We start from the raw sequence: 25,781 nt of genomic DNA, 5'->3' as shown, positions 1-25,781 counted from the left end.
GCCAGATTACAGGTCTGGAGAGGCAAGTCCACATAGAGAAATTAGAAGTTTTAACAAACTGGAAGGAAAAAAAAAAAAATGGTAAAAAAGATACTGCCACCAATTTATTCACTAAAGTGTTCTGCTGATGACTAAGCTATCAAAGAATACACTTGAAACTCACTTAGTATTTATGTACGAATGTATTTCTTAGGCTACTAAAGAAGAGCGAAAATTTCACCATTAAAGCAAAATTCTTGCTGCACTCTCGCAGGGTGGAATAAGAATCCAGGTTTATCACTGATACTATGTGAATGTGATTCTTGTGAACATATAATCAGCATTTTGCACAACTGTTTGTACTTACACTATGACTATGTAACTACCCTTAAACACAATTCTTATAAAAAGGCAACACAGAAGTAGTAATCAGTTTATAAAAAATGCTGCTCCAAGATCTCAGGTGTGCAGAACTGTAAGTTTACTTCAGAATAAAACACAGACATAGGGGAGAATCAAAACTTTCAGTTGTACTTGACCATATATTTGGACAAAGCAGAATTACACTGCATATAACAAACAGTAAAATTTCTTAAAAGTTGTTACAAATATTTTACTTTCTACCTGTACGATCATTAACATAGTTTACTGTATCATGATTTTTTTCTAAAGGCTTAAAACAAAAACAATCCCCCTAAACTACTTTCCAACAGTAAAATTTAAGTAAAATGCTTACATTCATTTGACAACAAAAAAACATATTAAAAATGTTGTGAGGGTGGTGCAACAGCTGCTCTTTCAGCTACAACTTTCTTCCAGGGTTATTCCTGTGGAAAGAAAGAAAAGTCTTGTTGTAAACTGTTAATAACCAAAGTCCAAAACCTTTTAAAGAGATCCCCACTCGCACCCAATGACTTACAAGACAAACTGTCTAATCTGCAATCCACTGAACCCTTTACCTTTTCCTCTTTGCGTCTGTCCTTTTCTTCATTATTCTCAATCGTTTCTTCTTCGTCTTCCACAATGCCATCCCCTTGATATTTGTCATGTGTCCACTTCGGACTGCTACCTGACTTTTTGAAGTTAAAACGCCCTCTGCCACGCTGGAAAGTACCACGGCCTCTTCCTCTTTTGGCCCAATAATCCACACCATCATCTCTGTCATCGTGCTACAATAATGCCAGACAGAAAGTAAGGTTAGAACACCTCTTAAATGTACCCCTTAATGTCAGCACTCTATAGCAAATGTATAAAACAAAGTAAATGTTAAAAAGTTCTCTTCGGATCATAATTTATAGAATCCATTATGAACTATATTCTTACAATTCATGATGCTGTAATTAAAACCACAACATTGTTTTAAGAGCTCTTATTAGCTCTGGGTCTACTAAATGTTGTAACAAATAACTTATCTGTCACTTATCTGTCACTTCAGTCAGAATAAAGAACTACTAGTTTTGAGGGGAAAAAATTGTTACTTTAAAAAGAAGAAGCTCTAGGAATGTACTAGCATTTTTTAAAAATAATTTTTATTTCAGTTCTTTATACTTAATAAGGAAAAATAACTGAAGGCAGTTTTCAGAAAACCCGCTTCCCCAGCACAACACAGGGCAAATGAAGTTTAAACTGTTTAAATCTGACATTAACAAACAACAGTTGAGTTGGTTAATAAGCCAAACTTTGCTGTCTTGCTACCAAATACAACCTTACACTGTTTGTTAAGTTCTGACAATCATTCCATGCACTGCATAAAAGCTACAGACAATTATTTAATATAAAAAAAGGTTTACATTTAGAATGGTGAGGTACACTTGCTTCAACATATGTTTTTTTACTTGTGATTTGGAAAGAAATCTGAACTACTAAACATATCACACTCATATTAAGCAGTTTAACAACTATATAAAAGTAGCTAAAGGGTGTAATTTTTGTCTAAAAACATTTTTAATGAATTCAAGTGTAATAGCTACAATTAACTGTTCTAGTATCATAGCATTTCTTAATAAATAGATTATCATATCTCTATGTTTACAGATCAGAAAAGTTTATATATGTGTAGGAAGACAGAAAACTCCTTGTACAATCATCCAAACCAGGACTGCATTATTTCTTAGTTACCTGTTAACATATTTGTGGCAAGCTATAATACTATAGGAGAAGGTCTAATCCTCACTACTTATTATTTTTTGGTGGTGAAACAATATACTTCAAAGTTTGCACTGTTAAGGAAATCAACTGGAGTAGAGGCCACCTTTTCAGTATACTACACTACTTAAGAGTGGTTACATCAACAGTCCTCCTTTCATAATCCAGATGGGAAAAAGGCATCAAAACTATTGTGATTTTCTTATGACTATCACACTACTCAACTAAGAGCAGAAAACTGCTCATAACAAAGTCAGCCTACATACATCCACAAATACTGTCAGCTTTTCCTGATTTTCCACTTTTGCAGACTTCTTAGTCAGACATCTTAAATTCCAGATGAATCTAAGACAAAGCTCAAATGTCATAAAGACATAAATCCAGGAAAACACAGCACAAATCTTTTTGGTTTAAAGTTTGGTTTTAATAATTTTTGTCTAAGCCTGCCCTCTTCCCCACTCCTGATGAAAGTTTTGGAGATAAATTCTGTGTCAGGCCTCAGTTACTGCCAGCCTGCTGCAGAAAGATGCAAGAGAAGCAGAACTAGACACTACAACCACCCTGATGATTCTCACGGTCACTGAAGTCCCTGTCCACACATGCATGCTACTTCTACACTTGTAGAAAGTTTGAAAAAACAAAAGCATGCATAAGACATTGAGTTCTCCACACCCACCAAGAAGTATTTCTTGCTTTTTGGGGTATATTCAGGATCCCATTCCTCTTCCTTCGGTCTCTTCTGAAAAGTAGTATTTGAGTTGCTGGGACCAGTATTTGTTCCAGCAAAGACTCCTCTGGCTCTTCCTCTGCCCCTAATTCGAAACTGATTAACCAAGATGTCATTTAATCCATTTACATAAAACCACAAAGAGTTCAAGTTCTCTGTTACTGAAAATACTCTTTCTGTGCTTAATTACAGTATCTGCAAGTGTAAAACCATTTTCAAATTCACATATTACCTTAAGTAATATATTCAAGCATTCACTTTGAAATAATGATTCTATTAAGCTTAATTGAAACACATTTGAACTTGGCATAAGTTTACCCACAACCACCAAAAAGAAACTTCCTTTGACTGCTGTTAAACCAGCAGTTTTTGTGTTGCAACAAAAGGTCAGAATAGCTTCTGAAGCTGTTCACAGACAAAAAAACAAACAAAAAAACTAGACTGGAAGAGGGAGAAAACTGTCAAGGGGAAGGTAGAGGTCATTTATGGAGTCAATCGTATCAGTTATGAGGAAGTGATTCTAGAATACATACTAACAATGCAGTTTTTAAAGTAGTATATCCACTGTGTGTTACTCACACATTTTTAACAGAGACTCAAAAAATGTACTTTAGGCCAAATTAAATTACAAATGAGTAAATTATTTACTCAAAAAAAAAATCAACAGTATGTACTGTTCAGAGTAGCAATGCTTGAAGTAAAAAAGAGTGTCTTAAAATATTCTCTATAATGTATTAATGGTATTTTTAAACATTAGGCTAAAACGTCTCACAGCAAAAAAACCTTTAAATCAGAGTACACTAAGTAGTAATATATATACTTCCCTTACCATGTAAATACTTAGCTTGCAGAAAACATTAAATGATTTTATATCCTTCATCCAAAGGGATAAGAAAGGTTAGGCTGGAAAGATAAAAACGCTAAAACTTGCCATTGCTACAGAACACAATTTCCATAAACAGCCTATTGCACAAAACTGCATCTTTGGAGTAACAGTACAAAAACATAACTTGGAGACTAATTTAATTTGTTAGAAATAAGTATGGTTCATAAACACAGACAAAAAAATTTATATGATTAACTAACTCAAAAGAGAAGTGTTATGAACACTTAATTCCCCAAAGCTCCAATACTTCTAATACAGAATTTATTCTGGACAGTTTTAAAACTACCCTGAAATCAAACAGACTGAAAAACAATCAGTAAAAGGCTCATAAGATCTATTCAATACCCTGCAGGCAAAAACCAAAAATAATTGCATGGAGAGTAATTTGTAAAGCAAGAGACTAACTGTACAGGAGAGGAAATACTACATGCTTTCTTTATTTCCAACAGCTTTACAAAACTAGGGCACAACAAACAGTATCCCGGTGGATCTGGGGAGTGGGAGAAGAATATAGAGACAAAATTATGACAGGATTAAAAAAGAAAAAAAATTATCAACATTTCCTGGTATTAGGTCCTACGATCAGATTCCCTTAAAGAAAAATGTCTAGAATTTTCCTCATCACTGTATGAATGCCTCCCCCTACCACATCATCTCTTTCAGGTAAAGAACTACAGGAGGTGAAATCTACTATGGTGTTATCTTTATGTGCTTGCTTACTACAAAAAATAGAGAGTACAACTTCTGTATAAAACTCCTTTTAAAGAGAACTTTTACACACAGATTTCTTCTGGAGCTGGACACTAATGACCCTGTCACTGAAAAATTCTACTTAACCTTATTTCTGTTCGTATTTGAAAACTATTCACAATGGTTATGTATGAGACGCATAGAATTAAACAGAATCGTATATCAGCAAAAGTTAGTGAAAAAACGTTGCTGATTTAACATGAAATTGACAATTTAGCTTCTATTAACTGGCTGGAGAGGGGAGATGTTACGTTCTTTAAGGCTTCACAACCAAAGCATCTTATTTACTCCAAAAGCAAAGCAGTATTTACTGGAATGCAGCCATGATTAGCCTGCATTTACAAACATATTCCTACATTAGCTGGTCTGTATTTTTCAGTACTTGCCAAGCTGTATCCCTAAAGAGGAGATCTGAGTCAAGAGGTTGGCCTATTTAGATTCACCTGTTCAGAGGATTTGTTAAAAAAGCCTGTGTATGGCCATGTATGTCATTACGGAACATTAACCAGCTATTACTGCATAGTCAGAACTGGCAGTCACTAGTAATTAAATGAGTAGAAGTCTAACCCAATTCACATCTACCTGAATTTCATATAAAACAGCATCTCTTTCACAATACATACAATCTGGTTTTATAAAGCAGGAAGCCTTTAATCAATGAGTCTTCTTCCACAAAATCTCTTAGAGAGGAGATGGAGTTTTAAGCTCTGCTTTTGCTAATTTCTGTTTTGTTTGTGCCGTTAGCTTATACAGCTGGAAATTGTGCTGATAGTCATAATTGATGCCTACACCATCCAAGGACTTACATACTTATGCCAGAGAGATGTTACTTAGCATAACTATATAAAAATAAGAAGAAAGGAGGAAATGATGCACTTTTAGTGTTAAAATTTAGAACTCTGAATTTTCTTCTAAGCAGCTACAGGTTTTTAGATGGATGATTCAAACCTTAAGTGTTGACACATGCCACAAGCATTTCAAACACCCTCATATGTAATTCAAAACTTATTTTGTACACTAATACAAACAATTCAATGTACATTTATACTAAACAATGCATTTTAGCATTATTTAGTCTTAATTACAGGCTACATGAAGGAATTATTGTTAAAGTATGAAATTTCTCCTACCTATTATGTAAGACTATTCAACAGTTTTTCCCCAACCACATGGAACTTGCACTTTTTTCTGTGATTCATTTTGGTTTGGGGGTTTCTTCTGCTGTGTTGTTGGGGGTGGGTGTCTGTCTCGGGGTGGTTTTATGTTTTGTTTAGGGTTGTTTGGGGGGTTTTTTAAGCGCTCCTTATCTTTTTTAAGGCCTCCTTTATTGATTACTACTCTTTTCTAATGCTCCTACATTTCCCATTTAAATAATTACATTAACATGGAATCTTGAAGTTTAAGATTTTTCTGAAGACTATAATGGTCAGTGTGTCACTTTCCAAATCACAATGCTTAAACACATTCCAGAGGTAAATCAATGAACGTTCAAGCTCACTGTGGCTAGTCCCAGCCAAAGAAACACAAAATAACAAGTATATCATCTCCTCCATACAGCTATTTCAAGGTTGAGGTGTAATTATGTGCCATTATCTATTTGACAAGTTGCAGGCATCACACACAAAGGAGGGTAAAACCAAACAAAGTGACAGGGAAAAAACAGCAGCTGCAGGGAGTTAAGAGGTAATAGAACACAAGATTTAAACTTTACAGAGCGCTAAATTTTCAGATCCTGTTAGGAAATAACATAATTACACAAGAGCAAGGAATAATCAAGAAATCCTTTTTCCCAGCCTCATGCTAGGACCTCTAATGGCAAATTTACATAGCATTTAACTGCTACTAGGCACTGCTGGGAAAAAAAAAAGACCAGAAAAAAAAGACTAGCTTTGGTATATCACATAAAAGAACTCAGGAGTAAGTCCAGTCTAATATTAAACGGTGAGACACTCCCTCATCTATCTGTTATGAAGTTTCCATATTTGAGGAAAGAGTAAGAGAAAAACTTACAAAGGTGCCTCTTGGCCTGTTGACTCCTGCAAAACCAGAGTATTCTTTTTGTTCATGGTGGGTTTTGAACTCTTCATCTCTTTCCTTCTTGCAATCTTTTTCTTCTCGAGAACTGGATGAAGAAGAAGATGGGGAGGAAGATGGGGAGGACCTAGCACGGTCTTGATCTCTTTTTTGTTTACTGAAAAATAAAAAAATATACTATGTGCTATTTTAAACGTACTAGATAGTCTGTAACATGCTATACTAAACCGTGTCTCTATATTTTATGAGAAACTAGCCCCCTTCTGGTTATAAAGTCACACGTGTTACATATTTGAGATATTAAGGCGAAGTATAGTTCCACTTTCCAGCCTCCTCTTACACATTTAAGTGCATTAAATGTTTATTATTGCTAGTGAGTTGGAAAGCAGCAGTCTGCAAACTGCAAAATAGTTTTTCTAGATTCTGACACCATGAAGAGATTGTTACTTTTAAGATCTGCCTTTCTTCTGAGGCAGAAAACAGAAGGTAAAGGGAAAAAAGCCCTCAAGGAAAAGTTTTACAGAAACTTTACATAGTTCAGTTTGCACACTGTTGAGAAGATATAGTATGGGCTTCCCTACGTAGATGGCTGTAGGGAATTAGCCAGTGGAAGAAAATGTGGATACCGAAGTCAGAAAGTAAATGGGAATCAGGAAGCGTAAGTAAAAATTCATTCTATATACAGTACAAAGCAGGGAAAAAAAAATTCCTACAGCAAGACTCTTAGTAACCCCATAGTGGCATTAATTTGACCCAATTTACAAGACTTTAATATTCTATTCAAAGAAAGGTCATACCTGAAGTAACTCTTACCACTTCTACACAGTATCCACTGAAATATGTTAATGTTTTTTTCTTAAAACAGCCCACTGGCTTTAGAAAAAAATAAAAATTCCCCTTCTCACCCATGTTAAAACCTAAGTATCAGTAAAATTGTCATACTCTGGGTGTTATGAGTTGAAAAAGTGCGGAATCAAGCATAACGAACCAAAGTTCTTACACAAACTGTTTATAGAAATGTACTGCATTGAAGTCCAACCTCCTGATGTAGCCTGGATAATAGGACAGATTAATTTGTCATTTTTTTTTTCAGTGTGTTAGCTTGCTATTCCAAAGTTTTTGTCCTCATCCACCATAAGCCGTGTAAAAGAGAGATAATACATATTTGCTGTAAAACAAATAATTTTAATTGTTTAAAATTAAATGTTCCATTATACATTGAAAATTGAAAGCAATTAAGCTTACAATTACAAAAGGCTAATTAGAAGGTATATTTCTATATAAGGACTTCAAATATTTACCTGTCATCTTTGTAAGATTTGTAATCCTTGTAATCTTTTGGAGTTTTCTCCTGCTTTCTTGACCCACTGGATTCCCTGGAACCCTTTGAGTCTCCTCGCTCTTTACTTCGTTCTTTTCTACGTCGGTCAATGTCATGACGAAGATCAGCTGAATCACACCTTAATTTTTTATCTCCCTGTAAACAAATATATATTTTGGAACACAATTATGAAATAAAACGTCCAGAAGAGAATCTCAGTGACAAGGGAAGTTGGGCATCAATTAAAAAAAAAAAAAAGATAGAATTTACCCATTTCTCAACAAACTTCAGCACACAAATTGACTTTGCCCTTTACATGCAATGGCTACATCTAAAAAAAAAGAACAGCTAAGAATTTCAGTTTCAAACAAGCATTCCCATCAAGGCAATGGGATATATCTAGTTTTTGGTGCATACACACCATAATGCATGGTTTGGGGACATATTCAAGTATTCATTTCTTCTGGTGAATTGTTTTTAAGCAGAGTACAAGCATCTTTGCAATTCAACCACACTACTCATTGACCATGTGGGTACTTCCCCCTGCCCCAACACTTGTTCTTTTTCCTTGGGCAGCTTAGTGGTCAAGACACATGCAAGAAGAAAGGAAGCATGGGAGAAGACTTGACCTTATATGCCACATTATCAATCCAGCAAAATCATGCTACATAAATGAGCTTCTAGATAACATGTTTTACTCAAAGGAAAAAAAAATTCTAAATAAAAGTACTCCAGGTACTATAAATATAAATGACTTTTTTATTTTATACACAAACAGAGATGAAATTCAGATTTAAAAGGAAACAATAAATTAAGTTTAGAAGCACAGGTAGGACATTTACTTAGAACCTACTTTTTGACTTTCTTCTTTAAAGACTCTCTCTTCACCTGCTAAACGAGTATGCTTCCTCAGGGTACTTGGAGAGATGTCAATCCTCCTAAATGTAAAATAAAAGCAGTGTCTTGCCATATACATATGTGACTGTTAATGGCCTCAAACACTTCTTTTCAACAGAAAACTGAGAAGGCATTTTTGCAGTAGACAAACTTTTTGCATATAAAGCCCCACCATCAGAATACAGAAGCAGATTAAAAATTGAAAACCTTGGTTCTGTTCTGTGTAAAGTATGCTAAAAACACAAATATAGGCAGATTGATGTTTCACATTTTAAGTACAGCTTTGAAGATACAAAAAAATGTTTAATGATTTATTTCAAAAGGATCAGTATATGTAACCAGCTGAAAACCCACCCCCTCCAAGAAATCATCAGCATTATGATAGTTAGCTGTGAAGTCAAAAATACTTTACAGTTAAGAAAACTTGTAGAGTTGGACACCATATCCTCACATGCAACACAAATATAGTACATTGCATCATAAAATTATAGCACATGATCAGACACTACATTTGCATGCCTACCTTCTTACCTTTTGGGTTCTCAGATTTTTCAAAAAACTGCTGTAAATTAACACACACAAAAACTAAAGTAGTATGAGATGGAACATTTCACACTGAAGAAGAAAGATGCATGTACAGGGCTTCTTTTCATCTTCAAGACATATGCCCCTCAATATTTGAGCACTGCATGTGAGAAAAGTAAATATATCCCAAATGAGATACAGAGGTAGAGAAGACATCTGTTACACAACCACAGATGAAGCCAGACTCGACTCAGATGAGTTCTCTTTTACAAGAGGGCTTTTTTTGGTATTTTGTAATTACACAAATTACCCCATACAGATTAGAAAAAATATTTTGGATTCTCAAAAGAAATATTAGCAGACATTATTTGAAACAAAAAGCATCTGCATATGTAGTTAACATATATACCTATGTATTTCTGGGCTCTTTTGTCGGGTGCTGTGTTCTTCAGTGGCTTTTTGATACGCAGTGAACCTCTCATTTAGGGTCATTCCAGCTGACTTGAAGTATTGCTCTGTTGGTTACAATAGAAAAAAACCACTGTTTCATTAGTTTAATTCAACTGACAGGTATTTTACTCCTGACAAAGGCAAGTAACAGGCAATAAACAGTATTTTCTATAAATTTATCAGGACAAGCAAATGTGGCGGCTTCCCTATTTTTCCACACTGTAACCCAAACAAAGTTAAGTGCACAGCATCACTGCAAGTCTACTATGCCATGACTGTATTACATCTAATTCAAGCATCATTTACTGATTGGACTTGCTCATTTTTAATGACATTTTCCTTTAATGAAAGAGAAAGAGCAATTTCTTAAACATTTACTTTATACTTTGCCCACAACAGAAAGTGAAGTTACTTAGAGAGTCATGAATACTTGCAGTAAGTACAGTTTACCATTCATCTCATCTTTAACTTAAAATAAGAGTAGGTGAAAACATTTAAGTAATGTATGCTTCAATAACTACATGAAAGACCTGACAAGTCTTTTTTTAAAGGGATACAATTTCTTGATTGGAAGTTGTGATGATAACAATCCAAGACAATTAATACACCTATACATAGGTAAAATCATTTAAGGATCTGGCATCTTGGCAAACTTGACAACTTCTCTGACAAATTTTCTCCTTCCTTCAAAGACAGTTAAATTAGCCACAGCAAAACTCAGTTTTCAAACCAGCTCAACAAATGTGTTCAAATGTAATATAGAAATACATAAAGTCATGAGCTATGAAATGTTACATATGAAGCAAGCTATCTGCTTAACAGGTCAACATACATCTGTATCAACTTACCGCCCGGCATCCAGTATTTGTCTCATAACCAACCATTAAAACTTGAAACGGCCACTACAAGGGTAGTGCCTCAATCATAATTCCATCAAACACAGGAATTTGAGCTAGCAACTCTGTTTTTATGCCATTTTTGCCAGGAAGACAGAAGGTTCAACTTTGCCTGTTTGGCATCTGTATCTTTCAACAGCTATTTTACTTTTGTAACATGGATTTTGCCATTTCAAAACACATTCCAGGACCTAGTTACAATGAAAAAGAAAACATCACTGGGCATTTTCAGCTCTACATCAATAAAGAGCTGTTCAGACTGGTCGCATCACACCAATAATGAACATAACTTCAGTTTGTTAAAAGTGTTACTAAAAATCTGATCACAGACCATAGTAAATATGAAACTTAAAGAGATGTTCTGCTTTCAAAACCAACCATAACTGTACATATTCTAATAACTTGATTATATAGGCTGTTAAGCTGTTATATTTACCAGATATTTAACACACAAAAGTTCATAGAAAAATTCTATTCTGTGATCAACATGTGAGAGTTTCAGAAGTAGTATTTTCACCTATAGCTACATATGCACCATATAAGCAAAAACTCAGAGAAGCTCTCACTGGATTGAGCCTTAAATTTCTTCACATAGCAATAAAATAAGATACTTTCACAACAAATCATTATACTCTAAACAGGTGTCCCAATATTGTTTTTTTATCTAATACATTACCATAATCCATTATTGTTGACTATTACCTTCTTCTTTATAAGTAATTCAAAATGCAGGAAATCATTTGCCTTTAGTAATCCGAATTATGCCAACAAAGTATTTTTAATGTCAGCGCATATTTCCAGCACATAAATCTTAGCAATTTTAAAATCTAACACATCTTAAAAACAATGCTTGGACACAGATTCACTGAAACTGGCCACCTAACTAAGCATTTCCACGTTACCCCTTAGTATGATAATGTGGTAAAATTACTTTCACTAGCTCCATATTATCTCAGTTATATTTAACACAGAAACAAGACAACAGCCCAGTGAAATAAAGCAAATGCTATACAAAAAAGCATTTGAAGAACTCTCTAGATATCCTCACTGGATTTTAGGAATTATCTATTTTCCCATCAAAAAAACTTAAGAGGATATATGATCTAAGTGAAATATATCTACTTTGATGGTCTAGGTTTGGGTTTCAGTGATTTCTGGGGGGGACTTTCATTGTTCTGATTGGTTTGTTGAGAGGGTTTTTTGGTGTTCGCATTAAACAGCCACTACTGTTAAAACAGAAAATGATTAGTGAGTAACTCATTTAACAGAGGTTTATTTAGCCACTGCCAAATTTCTTTTAAGTGAAATTCCTGACAATACTGTCAAATAGGAATAAAATGAAATATCACCATGGATTTTAGCATCATTTAGAACACATTTTTTCCTAAATCTTACTAAGAGAAAGACCCCCTTCTAATAAGAACCTGGAAATGACCTCTATGGTGCTCCAAAAGGAATGGCATTGTATTTACAGTACTAAAGACATCTGTCAACCCACATTGCACCACTTAATATAAATTGTGTATTAGAGTCATTAAAATAAAATTAAATAAGAAAAAATTGACTAATGTAGTATGTTTAAACTACACTAGAAAACTTTTTATGCTACCTACATTCAAAAATTTATCCAAAAACATAGTATAACTGCTACTATACTCTACACTGCTTGTGGGTTTTTTTTATACTAGTGTCTGCGGCTATTATTTTTCTAATTATTTTTATGCATACCTTAAAAGGAAGAAAGTCTGGCTAAATCAACATTAAAAAAGGGCTGAAATCTTCCCATACTAGAAACAGCAAATAGGCTTAAACGAAGTGGTCAGACATGTATCCCATACGATAAACTAAATACATACCTTTGACATGATGAACCAAGGACACAATGTGCTGAATAAATGACTCTGACGTGCTTTTGCTGGCCTGTGGCAACTTAATGTGGTCAAAGATGGATCGGAACTCTTGCTCCTTCTTGATGGAATGAACAAGTGTGCTAGCAAGCAGCCTGTCTTTAGTCAAGGAAGCAGGTCTAAAATGCATCAACAACAGAAAAGGGACACACAAAAAGAAACCAATAGTTTAAATAAAGATGAACAATACTGCAGACAAATGGAGAACCACACTGTAAAGTGGAATAATTTACCTATTGGAATCATCAAGAGGTACTGGTGCCATTTTGAGTTTAACTTCAGGACGATGGGAGTCACTGGCTATCATTTTGATCCTAAGTGGGCTCTCCTCTCTGAAGGTGGATTTTTCTCTCGCATCCAGATTCTTGTGTAGAGGGGGACTGTAATCAAAGAGTTCTTTGAGCTTTTCAGACTTTACCTGCTCAGGTGACTGAGTTTCTTTCTTCATCATTAGCCTCTCAGAACTCTTGTCTTCTTCCTTGTGCTTATCTTTTGTTGCACTAGGCCTTTCCACTACATAGCCAGTCTCTTTAAGCTTATAACTTTTCTCATCTCTAAATCCATCGCTCTCTCTATTGCCCTTGATTGATATTTTAGATTTGTATTTGGTTCCTTCCTCCTCAGCATTCCGGTGAGACGCAGTAGGAAAATTTTTACCCTGATCTGCCAGGACAGACTTTCTGAACTGTCTGTAATCCTCTGTCTCCTCTGTGTCCTCCCCTTCAGAGTCATTAAACTTTTCTTTCCCAGTCTCTTTATCAATGAAAAAATCTAAAGTTTCCTGTTCCTCCCATTCCCTTTCTCCCTCTGTCCTCCCTTTTTCTGATCCTCTCTCCTTCTGGGCCTCCTTCTCCCTGGTATTACCCCTATCAAGCAGGTATACTCTAGACTCTTCATCTGTGTACCTGTGGATAGCAAAGAAGAGACTCGTAACTCTGGATTGCATTCATTCCAGTTCACTTGCATTCCTCTTTCGTGTCAATCCCACACCAAGATGATGATGAAAATACATTCCTCCGAGCAATTAACTGTAGCATGCAACGCTTGGCACACCATTAACACTGTATCCACTGTCCTTTATGCACTACTGGAGGCATCTGAGGAAACTACCTAGAAATTTTCTGCTATAGTTTATAAGAAAGTAGTGGCTTTTTTTTCTTAATCAGTGCCCTTTTTCACATTCTCTTATACTACTCATTTTTTCCATCAAATTCACATGAAGTTTGAGAATTCAGACTACAATTCATTTTTGTATTTCTTTTACCGAAAAAAGTTAAAGGAGTACCACAAAAACGTGAACAATTTTCAAGATCCTGCATATTACTACTTCCAGAATCTGAAACAGGCTTAGCAGGGAACCTTTAGAAGGCAGCTCTCCTAAATACAGAACCACACTTACCAGTTGTTTCACACACTGCCTTATCTATACACTATTTTCACACAGGTTCTAATACATTCACCAACTCCAATACACCTAATCCAAGGGAAGTCATGTTTTGATCTTCTAAGCAGTAATTTTTTTACATAATAAATCACTGACTAGACAAATTCTTTTAAAAGCCTACAATCAAGCCTATATAGCATAGTCACAACTTCTCTCTGTAACACATTTTATAAGAAATCCACTGAAGTACTAGTCACATTAGAAAGGAACAGTCTAATATCAGTAAGATTTTTACAACTTTCAAAAATTACTACTATATCAAACATTTCAAGAACAAATTGAAGAATTTCACATTCACTGGAAAATATACACTGAAGTTCCTTCACATCAACAGAATTATGTTCCAAGAATACCAAGACCAACTCTTTTTGATAAGTAATGCATGTCAAGACAAAGCTGTCATATTGCACCACACAATTAGCAATCAGTGCTGTTTATGTTAACATAAAGAAACCATTGCAAAACATCATCATTTTCTGAGTTCCAGAAGATCTGCATTTCGAACTATATCAACCATTAAAATTTTGAAATACCTGAAGAGAATTCACTATCAAACAAGCAAGTCTGATGCACTATTCCAATTAAGATTTTTCTTAACAGCAAAAAATTGAGTACAAGAAAATACACCTTGAAGGAAAAGCACAAACCCATTTTTCCTCAAGGATACAGATCCCTATCTTCACTAGCCAGCAGTCAAGACCCTGAAGCATCTTAGTACACACGTTTCAAGCTCAGTTCCAACCAGACTAATAGCACTAGTGTTCCAAATCGCCTTTTTCAATGTATAGTGACGATCTTGGCAAAATTCTAACTTTTTAAGAGGCAACATTAGGCTTATAATTTAATTCTTACCTTTTCATAAACTTTCCACCTTTTGCAGCTTCCTGTTCGCCACCCTCAGGATAAAATGACCGCACTCGAGCTTCCTCACGGGGGGCACTCTGTGATGGGATTGTCTTTGCAGGGCTTCTCCTCGAAGGGATATGATGCAATGGGCTATTCTGAGAAGGGCTATAACGGCTAGAACCATTTCCAAGAGAACCAGAGCCAGACCTCTCAGGACTATGCTGAATGGAATGGGAATGTTGAGGTGTGTCCTTTGCTGAGTGGGCTGTGCTAAGCAAAGGGGCATCAGAGCAAGATGAACTCTGACTAGGTGGGGTGGCAATAGAAGGACTATGGGGTGACCTTGGACTGTTATCATACGCTGAAAGGCCAGGCCAAATGTCGCCAGAAGCTGCTGCTGATTTGTTAAAATCGTCAAGAGACTCTGATGGGTCATGTTCAAATGTATCTTTCTGTTCATCTTGTGATTTATTTTTCAAGGGGCTATCTTGCAAAGGAGCCCCTTCAGTTTTCTTTGCCTGCTTTTCCAGAGACGCACGTCTTTTGGAAGAGACAGGTGATTTGCTGTATGGGGATGAAGAACGAGATGAAGAGGACCTCGGGGACCTGGAAGATCTGTAAGATCGACGAGATCTGCTCCGGGACCTCTGGGAAGACACAGACCTTCGTTTTGGACTTCTGGAACGTGAACGGCCACGTCTAGGGCTTCTGGAGTGTCTTCGGTTCCAGACAGGCCTATAACCTCCACGATGGTATCTACCACCTCCTCCTTGATAATACCCTCTACCTCTTCCTCTGTAACCATAGGGACGTCTCATTCCTCTATTATTTCTGTAATCTCTGCGATAATCTCTAGAATAAACACGATCCCTGCTGCGAGATCGTGAATACGTCCTTGACCGAGACCTAGAACTAAAATTAAAAAGCAAATATTAACATCTGACAACTGGAAAACCAAAAAGAAAGAAGTGCCTTGACACTAAATGCTAGATTTCTCAAATGCAGTCAGAATGCTAAAGGACGCGGACTAACAGTCTCACAGTAACTTCTACAATCTCTATTTATTATTTCCGTAATATATTTACTGTAATAAGCATGTTTATACTTCTAAGGACTGTGAAGCTCTGCATCACATGATTAAGATGTTACCAGCCTCAGTGGCCTGCCCTGCCATTTTATTAGAGATTATCACCACTCTGGAAAATGGCATTCAGTTTCTCAGCCACCTTGGTTCACAGCCTGGAACATGAAGTTACATGACCCCCAATTTCATACGCCAGCCTGTGGATAGCAGCTGATGAGGCAGTAAACATTCAACTGACCCACTTCTTTTATGGGAGATGGTAAAGTCTACTAGTAAGAAAGATGAGTGAAAGGCTGAAGGCAACTAAGAAGACAAGGTACAGCAAAGATAAATGGCTTTATCTACTGAAGCCATAAGTTACTTCAGATACGAAAAGTGGAGTGAGAAATACAGAACAAATTACAGAGAAAGAGACTGGACAAAGAAAAGATCTTATGAAGGGGAAGAGAAGAATCAAAAGGGTCACAAATCATGAAGAACCATTTGCGTTCTGAAATTATCTTGAGATACATGAAAATGGAAAAAAACCCCCAATTATTAAACAAAGTAACGAAAATTACATTCAAAGTATAGTTTGCCTACTGCCTAAAATGATATAAGATCCCAGGCTCACTTTTGCCACAGCATCATGCAAGTGAAAAACATTTTCCGGACAAAACCTAATATACCAAACCACCTTTTCATGCAGTGTGACATCAACCTACCTGTATCTCTTTTTCCTTGAATGTGATCTGGATCTTGACCTAGAGCTGGACTGAGATCTGGACTTTGATCTTGAAGAATGTGATCTAGAGTTAGATCGACCCATTTTTCTCAGTAGATATACTCCTTCCCAAAAGGAAAAGCAATGAGGGGAGGGGGAAAAAATGGAAGCAACTATTTAGAGTCCATCTAAATGATATAAATGATACAAATGAACAAAATTTGGATATACTAAAATGACAGTATTAGAAAGAAGTATAGCATTTGCTAAATGAAAGAACTCTGGAGACAGTATGAGTACATTTATCAGTAAATTAAAAGCTCAACCACATTTTAAAGAATTTAACATTACTGCAGTGCACACACTTTGCCTGAAAGGATAAAGTATAACAGTAAAAGGTTTTCCAGATTTAACTGCAAGCTGATCCTGTAGAAGAGAAGAAGGAACAGAAAAAAACCCAAACCATTTCTGCAAATTAAGACACGAAGAACATAACTCTGGACATTCTGATGTATGTTAAACATAAGTCTTGCTATTGTGCAGTTTGTAGTTTCCTTGCATTTCCAATGCACTATTCCTTCTCTGGAAGAAGTTTAAAGTCCACTACAATGTACCTTTTACATAAGGAAAGAAAAAGCCCTGAAGTATTCTGTCCAGCAGTTAAGTTTGAGCCACAGGTATTATTTCTCTTTAACCACATGTACTAAAGCTAATCGCTCTAATCCGATTTTCCACTAGTCAAGATGCTCACCCTGCATCTTTTTAGGTTAACTTTGCTTTTTAATCTATAAGTAAAATGCATGGCCAACTTAAAGATTTTAACAACTAGTTAAATAATATGGCTTGCAACAAAATTCAATGTGCTTCAGCACAAAGTAAGCTATGAAAACTACAACTGATTATAAAGCCACGAGACCTAAAAGAAAATAAATAATAAACTATAATTTCTTCTTACATACAGTCACAGTAAATATTTAGAATTAATGCTAACCATAAAAAAATACACACCTTTTCTTTTTCTTTTCAGATCAGTGGCTAAAAATCCCCAATTTAATTAATAAAAACTTTGACCCATTACCATTTTCTTTTGAAATTGCCCAGCTTTAAAAAAAAAAAAAAAAAAAAAGGGTCACATTAGACAATCTGAATATAAACTATTAACAAGTAACTACATATTTTCAGGCCTTTGAATGCTAAATAATCATCACTGTTTAATAATAATTAAAACAGAAATAGAAAGAAACAAACATCTAGCTTTTGTGTTGCAAACAGGCTTTAAAATCTAAAATTACTGAATTAAAAATACAAGCTCAACACAGCAAGGTACTTTATATAACCTGTCTTGTTACCTGGGTGATACTTCAACTATGTAAAGACAAAACCAATGTCAGATTTTAATTTTAAGTTAATAAAATTTCAGAGATTTTAGACACGTCTAAGAGAACCCAAAAGAAAAAAGCAGACCAACCCTTTCCCCTATCAGCTGGTTCCTCCTGCCCCACATGACTTTCCCCACAAGTCTGCATGGCCCCAGAGGTGTAATCTCACCTAAACCAGCAAAACTTTTTAACCTAAACTAGCTTTACATGTAACTCAGAAAAAACTATTTACCTTGGTGGAGAATATGTTGAATGCTGTTTTTTATGGGCTCATTCCACTAAAAAGCAAATTTGCATAACCTATACTCAGAAGATGGTTTCTAGTTCATTGTGTTCAATTAAACTCACAGAAAATGGGTTATAATCTTTTAAGCTCAATACTCACAGGCAACATAAATTTAGAGCTTTTAAAGTGTTGTAAGACATGATGCATGCCAATTTTCCAAGGGTGATAGAAAAACTGATCTTTTTTCTATTACAAGTAATTTTCAAACCAAACATCAGATGGACAATGTTTATAATATAACCCAATCTCAGCTTTAAATAAATATATTATTATTTTCCCTGTGCTCAACAGTAACATTTATACATTTTGCATTCTATGTATGACAAGTATAGTTGATCTTTACAAGAGATAGACTAATTTATAAAGTTTTATATATTGTAGCTTCTTCTTGCAATCATAAGTTTTAGGAAAACAAAAGCAGTTTTAATTTTCAACAGTTGGGTTCAATCAGAACATTTAAAAACAGAATTCATCTTACCTCAAACTGTTAGTTGGTGCCAACGAAGCAATTATTTCAAAACTCCCTATTTGTGCTTTCAGCAATACGGGTTCCTACAGAACAGAAAATGAGACTGTCAGAGACATGAACGTTCACTAAAGGAGAGGTAACACCTTTTGTTTAAAGGGGTTCAAACATTAACCTGTTTATCATGAAAAGACAACACATAAGAAATAGCAAATTTACTCTTGGAAGGGCAGTGAAGCTGCATGCTAAGACTGGAGCAGGTCAAGAGCCAGCCACTGTCAAGTGGCAAATCCTACTCCCCTTGCACACGCGACCACTCCTCCTTTGGCCTTGCTTGCTGGGCTGTGTAACACATTATCTTCCCCTTACAACAGCCCTGACATCCTTCAGGTCCTTCAGTGACCAAGCTCTTGATACCCACGAACCACTTCCACATAAATAGGTTATCAAAGTGGCTTAATGAAGTGCCAAACTGAGCTGGATTATGGAGTAAATAAAAGCATGCAGCCAGAAAGAGGGGAGTAAAAAGGACAGTGACAAACTGTTAGACCAATTTTAAATCTAACACATAGCTCTGCACTTCATTGGAGCTACCATATTGGAAAGAAAATCAATTGGGATGAGGACTTAGGCCAACAGTGAAAGCTTTATCTTTAGGTTTCTCTTGGAACATTTATAGAAGCATTACTCTATTATACCTTCTTGTTTAAAATGCAAACATATATGATTTTGCCTAAACAGCCAACAGCTTCAAAAACTAGCTCTTTTAAGGTTATACAGAAACAAAGCATAATTGTAATAATAAAACCAGTCTCAAATGTATGAATTTTTCACTGGACTCAGCTGTTAACTACCTTCAAGCCTTAGGACTATGTACATTTGCAATTTGGCTCAACATTAAACAAACTTTTCAATTCCACTAAAGCAAGAAAATAGGAAATTTGTCCCAGTTCAATACAGACAGGATGGGTCTCCCAGAAACTACATCTCAACAATTTATTCATTAAATCCAAAGACGTAAGACATCCAGTGCTCCTAAAATGACACTTTCACACTTGTTCACAGACATTTTCCTCATCTAAAAGAAGAAATGTAGCACTTGTGTTCATAAACACCGCTTTCAAAAGTCCACTTACCATTCACTAGTAGTGACCAAGATATTTCCAATTTCTACAAAATATATGCTTTATTAAGATTAAGTTTTTACTTCTCATCATCAGCAAGCATGAGTCTCTGAAGGAGCACAGTAGTGTATCGGACCATTTCAGATTTTGTCTAGACAAAAGGCGAGATGGTATTAGCTAGTAAAGGTCAATGAAGGCATTCAGAAGTCTACTACAGAAAAAGTAATACAAACTTCAAATTCAGTCCAAGATTTTAAATGAATACTTAAATAATATATATTTCTGACTTTAACTGGTGTTAGCTTAAATCCAAATCGTAATTTAGACAAGTCTTTAGATCCTGGGGATATAGAACAAGATAGTTACTTCACCTTTAAAACCTCTAGGCAGAAGACAAGATCTCATACTCCAGTAGTCAGTTCCACATAACTCAAACTCCTGTAGTCAGTTCCACACAGTTTTAGGAATTTTCCCTAACAACTGACAAAGCGAAAAGTATCCACCTTTTTTTTTTTTAATTAAACAAGACATTGGATTTACTACATCCAACCCCAGCAGCTAAAATATTTTTGCTACCCTTTTCCCAAATATTTTTTTTGTAAGAAGAGTATGGATATAACATTTGAAAGAAAAAGAGCTTTGAATAGAAAACCTTAACTATTGAATAAAAACCACTCAACTATGTGCAGCTTTTGTTCCCATTTAATTGTAATGGGTAAAACCTTGACAGACAACACCCACACTTATCCAAACAATGTTTATATTAAAAAAAAATTGAAAATACTAGATTGCCAGTGAGTTTTTTAGTCTGTGTAAATATTCTCATAATATGCAAGAATCTCAAATTTATTAACCTCTACTAAAGCTTATTTAGAAACAATAATGGTAATAGAAATATGTAGGAAAACAGCTCCTTTTTAACAGTAAGCTTCTATATGCTGCATACTTTCACAGAAAGACTACGCATTCCTCAGAACATCACAACTACAACATACTGTTTGAACAGTATCAAATGAAATTATCCACAGCCTCTTCCTGTAGACTCTCATGCAATCTGTAGTGGCTACACTATGCCAAGTAAGGGCACCAGTACTCAAGGCCAAGGAAAAAGAGGTCCTAAGCATCATATGTTGCTATGCAAGAGCAGCTGCCCCTCTCACTTCAGCGAATGATGCTTTCCTCTGGACTAGTCTCAGAAAGAGACACACAGCCTGCCAGAGGGGCACAGAAACAAGGTGACACAAGAGGAAATTACTAACACCAGTGTTTTTAAGAGGACCACGACTGCAAGGAACATGGTCTATGCCTGAAACACCAGGGCTGTAATTCCCACGCTTTTGGCAACTCAAGCTTCTTTCCACCTTGCTTTCCACCCTAAACAGTAGAAAGGTGACACTTAACTCTGAGTCATTTCACTTCCATGTTAAAAAAAATCTGGATTTTACAAAGGAAGCTGCTAAAGCTCCACAGTACTTTAAATCAGAATACGTTGGCTCTGCTAGTTTAAAGAAACAGTCCCATCTCTCCCATCCTGTGTCTCCTCACATTCCTAATGATCTCCTTTATGCCACAACAAGTATTTCTGCAAGCACATACTAGATTACTTTCAATACATATTATTTTTTCTGATATGGTTCACTACACAGCTCCACAAACATCTGGACCAACACAAGGAAGTTGAAATAGCAGCCAGACAGGACTGCTTCTTTTGGCAGCACCACAGCCTTAAAGCTTCCCTGAAACCAGCCTGGCATAGCCTTCAGAAACAATAAACTTGGTATTTAAGCTTTTTAACAGTACTTGCAAGCAGCTTTAAAAAAAAAAAAAAAACAACCCACACACAAAGCCCCCACCAAAACAAACACACACCCACAAAAAATTAAAACCAACAAAACCAAACATTCCCAAACAACCAAACCTAAACACAGAAACCATGACTTTTTTAAAAATTGGCTAGTTCATCACCTGTCAGATATTGAGTCACATTCAAAAAATATTTCTTTATGAAATAACAAGAGGATCTGTGTCTTAAATTAGTCTTGGTCAGCAAGTGTAACCATTAAGCAAAAACAAGATATGCACCAGAATACCACAAGCAAGACAATAATGAGGAAGCAACACTGTTAGCATTTGCTATTTTTAATGAAAAAATAAAAAGGACAAGGAAAACTGTTTCCAACTCCTTTTAAACATTATTTTCCAGAGTCTTTACTGCACCACTGATGTTGAAATTTTCTCAGAGTACACAAACTGTAGATACAACACATCTCTTAAGCCATTTTACAGGTCACACACCACACATAAGTTTAAGACATTTTAGGACAGTTATACCCACTTACACTAGCAAAACACTGCTTCCTCTTAGCTTCGCTATTTTAGCTATCCTTCATTTAGAGTTATTTAGTAGTCTGTATTTCTCTTGCTTAAGCGTAACTTGAGAGCTGTCAGGAAGATTTAAATCCAAATCTTATTAAAGTAATTCACAAGCTGTTTCCAAAATGCATGTTCATTCAGAGATTCAGGCTTCAAAAGACATGGGGATTATACAATCATGACAAAACAAAAGGGGATAGGACAGTCTACTAGAAATCCCATACAACTTTTAATATTCTCTCATAATACACATACTGAATTACAGAAAGTCTTAATGAGACAGCACTGTAAGTCATCTATTCAGTGTGTGCACATCTGCCGTGCTTTCTTATCCACTCTTTACCTCTTCCCTCCTTTTTCTTTCAATGTCCACAAAAACAAACGTAGCAGCGGCACATTACACATAAGAACAGAATGCATTTCATAGTGACAGTGCTAGTCAGATCATCGAGGACTTAGATTCCTACAAATACTAAAATTCCATGGCAAATTTGCCCAAACTATCTTGGAATGTACAAATAAGATCTAGGAAGCATTATTCTCCCAGTTTCATATGCTGGAAATACAATGGAAACAGTAAAACATACTAAAGCCTTTTTTCCCCAAAATTAATTCATTTCTTTATAGAAAACAATACAAAATACTTGTAAGATAAGTCAAAAGACAGCAACCTAGTAAGAGCAAAATCACCTCTGAAAAAAACTGTCATATGATTGTTAGCTGTTCTTTTATGTAATACTACTGGCAAACAAAAGCATATTTCTCCTCTAACTAAAAAACACAGAAAGCAAAGTGACTTTTTAAAAGAAATTTCTCAATACACAAAAAGAAATTAGCATGCCTCTGGACACATGTTGTTTTGGATAGCCTTTCTGGTTTTTTGGTGGTGGTTTTTTTGTGTGCGTGAGTTTTAAACATAGTGTTTTCATATGCCCTTACACCGTGGTTTCCACAATCTCTGTGATGAAGTACAAGCATGCTGCTGCAGAAAAGGCAACTGTCCCTTCCTCATTTGTTTCAAGACTGATACCACAGCTTAGTGGGCTGCAGCAGTGACCTGATCCAGAAAAAAAACTACTCTGGACAAAAGCTGACTTTTCAGGTCTCCCAGATTCCATTTACCACAAGGCTGCAGGGAGGTCACTGACAGCACAGTGAACACCAGTGCACTTATTGAGAATACCTTTGGGAGAGACTGACAAACAGAACACAGCTGTAACCCAAAGGCTTACTTTCCTCATTAGCTTCCTTCACCTATCCCATCTGTAAACAATCCCTAAACGTTCTCTGGCATTCCTCAAACCTCTATATCACTATCTCTCCTTGACAACCACACTGAATATAATCCATTCAAATACCTGCACCCTAGATCCAAACAACTCCCTGCTGATGTTTTCCAAATTTCTACAACCACTTCGAGTTTTCTGCATGCCCAATGGAAACAGGTCCTTCTCCATGGTACATGATCCTCCCTACTTCCCCCTTCCCCCAGGGAAGAATTCCCTCAGCAACAGCCTTCACCTGTGGCCTCCACAGAGGAGGGCCCACTAAAGTCTCGGCCAGGAGAGAGGCAGTTACCAACAGATGTAACACACTGAACCTCGACCTGCCATTCAGCACAGCCTGTCACTCAACATCAAAAGCGACGAGTGGGAGGATGCAATTCCTACTCTCCATGCCATAAGAAGCTGCATGCTTGGAGCACACATCAGTGCCAGAGCCTTTATCCCCTTATTTTTCCTACTTTTGTCCAAAACAACGTGATTATCGGAGAGGAGAATGAGGAGGAAAGGGGAGAAAGACAACAGCTAGACAGCATTTTCCTGGAACCCCACGTTCTTTAATCAATCCCTCCCACACCGAGAACAACTACTCTAAGTGATGTTTTTATACATTTACAATATGCCAGCCATTGCTCAAGCAGTGACTACTTGCAGCGCCAAGAGCACCTTTGTTTTGCATGCCCTCGGGCCTTTCTGTATAGTAAAATTTAACTGCTGCAGTGAAGGCAAAACTTTGATCTCCGAGATAAACAAGTGACTTGGTAAAGGATCACCATGACACAGAAAGCGAGAATCTGATTCTCACAAAATTAAAGGTGAAAAGTAGGGAGGTTACAAAGCAAAGGAGAAATAATGGATAAGATCCTGCAACTACAGGCACACTACACTGTGATCAACACCGGGAACACAACAGCACCCTTCAGCAAGGGGCTGAAACCCACTCCTGCCCCTCAAGGGGCTTTGCGAGCATCTGTAAGCAGGGCAGGGAAGGCGCGGGGTGCTTCAGGCAGCAGAGCCTGAACCACAGCCATGCCCGAAGGGAAGTTCCTCCATCGACCGTAAAGGCTGATCCAATACCGGGAAGCATCCTTTCTCCCCAGCACCGTTTCCCTCCTCGGCGCCACACCCGCGAGAATAACGGGGAGATTTAACACTCCCGTAATCTGTGCTGCACAGCCACATCCCCTCGGGCCTTCCCGCCTCCCACAGGAGGCCCAGAGCCAAAGGCCGCACTCCCCGGGCGAGGCCCGACGGCGCCGGACGCTCCCTCCCCACACCCCCGCCTCGCGGGGCTTCCAGGGACCAGGGAACAGCTACAAGGAAGATCAGCCTCCGCTTCCCGCCGCCCCTTCCCCCTTCTACCTTCGGTTCCCGGGGCGCCGTCCAGGCGCGGGGAGGAGCGACGCCGGCTCGGCCCGGCTCCCGCGGGAAGCGGCTGCCCGCTCCTGGCCCGGTCCCGGGGTCTGGCCCGGGATAATCGGGATAATGGCTGCGGAGCGCCGAGGTCACGCGGCAGGGGAGGGCGGGACGGCGCGGCGCGCGGACACCGCGCGGCCCGGGAGGGGGAAGGGAGGCGGGAGGAGGCGCGGGGGGGGCGGGGCCGGGCTGGGCCCCCCTCAGGCTTCCCCCGCCATCTTCCCTCCAACCCGGGGCCACCGCCCTGCCGAACCTCCCCGCGGCCCCTTCGCCTCCCTCACCTGGCGGGCGGAACTCCCTGCAGCCCCGCTCCCCTATGGCAGCCGCACGGCCATTTTCCGTCGGGCCGGAGGAAGAGATACGGGGCCCGCGGGGAAACAGAGGAGCCACCATAGGGAGCGGGGCGGGCGCGCGTCACTTCCGCTCCGGGCGGGGAAGAGCTGGCCCCGCGCTCAGCGCCCGGGCGCCATCTTGGTTTCGGGTACCCGTCCTTAAGCAAGATGGGGGAGGGCGGCCGCCCGGCTCCGCTGTGTCCCTGTCCAACGCTGGGGACTCCGCGCCCGGCCCGCCGCTTCCTCGCCCCGTCGCCTCCTCGCCCTGTCCCGCACCGCCGCAAATAAAAGCTGTCGCCTTTTGTATTCTCATTTTCCGAAGAGACGCGGGGGGCTGGGCCGCGCTGGCCGTTGCCTGGTTACCTGTGGGGCGGGGTGCGCATCCATGCACGGGAGTGTCTTGGAAGCGCTTGTGTGTGGAGCGGAGCCCGGCCAGCGGCTTTTCATCCAGCGGCATTGGCAGCCGGTACTCCTTGCGCTGGTAGGGAGATGGCGGTGCCGCGGCGCTTCACTGCAGCAGCTTTGCAG

General features: G+C 37.9%; 1 protein-coding gene across 12 annotated transcripts; it reads right to left on the bottom strand.

Moving 5' to 3' along the window:
• Positions 1 to 438: 438 nt before the first annotated feature.
• On the bottom strand, positions 439 to 25,781 carry BCLAF1 (BCL2 associated transcription factor 1). 12 transcript variants are annotated; one of them, XM_039381744.1, is made up of 14 exons: positions 25,617 to 25,781; positions 19,862 to 20,000; positions 18,738 to 18,811; positions 16,596 to 16,719; positions 14,814 to 15,719; positions 12,751 to 13,422; positions 12,467 to 12,636; positions 9,674 to 9,779; positions 8,696 to 8,780; positions 7,823 to 7,998; positions 6,498 to 6,678; positions 2,801 to 2,947; positions 939 to 1,148; positions 439 to 806 (listed from the first exon to the last, which is right to left on the bottom strand). In XM_039381744.1, the coding sequence occupies exons 4-14, from the start codon at positions 16,697 to 16,699 to the stop codon at positions 801 to 803; spliced, it is 2,763 nt and encodes a 920-aa protein (XP_039237678.1). In that variant the 5' UTR covers positions 16,700 to 16,719; positions 18,738 to 18,811; positions 19,862 to 20,000; positions 25,617 to 25,781; the 3' UTR covers positions 439 to 800. The 12 variants fall into 12 exon arrangements, 11 of the variants coding, with proteins under 11 accessions (XP_039237678.1, XP_027602388.1, XP_027602387.1 ...); XM_027746587.2 differs by lacking the exon at positions 25,617 to 25,781 and adding an exon at positions 25,203 to 25,334; XM_027746586.2 differs by lacking the exon at positions 25,617 to 25,781 and adding an exon at positions 24,868 to 25,006.

The sequence above is a fragment of the Pipra filicauda genome, unplaced genomic scaffold, assembly GCF_003945595.2.
Source record: "Pipra filicauda isolate LSUMZ 115617 unplaced genomic scaffold, ASM394559v2 scaffold23_size5868930_pilon, whole genome shotgun sequence".
NCBI lineage: Eukaryota > Metazoa > Chordata > Aves > Passeriformes > Pipridae > Pipra > Pipra filicauda.
The sequence above is the reverse complement of the archived record's forward strand: the minus strand, read 5'-3'. Positions and strand labels throughout refer to the sequence as shown.

Excerpts from the sequence above, each read along its gene's own strand:
- BCLAF1 (XM_039381744.1), bottom strand. The coding sequence starts at position 16,699 with ATGGGTCGATCTAACTCTAGATCACATTCTTCAAGATCAAAGTCCAGA. Across the intron at positions 15,720-16,595 it reads TCAAGGAAAAAGAGATACAG|TTCTAGGTCTCGGTCAAGGA; the intron begins GTAGGTTGATGT and ends TTTTAATTTTAG. Across the intron at positions 7,999-8,695 it reads TTAAAGAAGAAAGTCAAAAA|GGAGATAAAAAATTAAGGTG; the intron begins GTAGGTTCTAAG and ends ATTTGTTTACAG.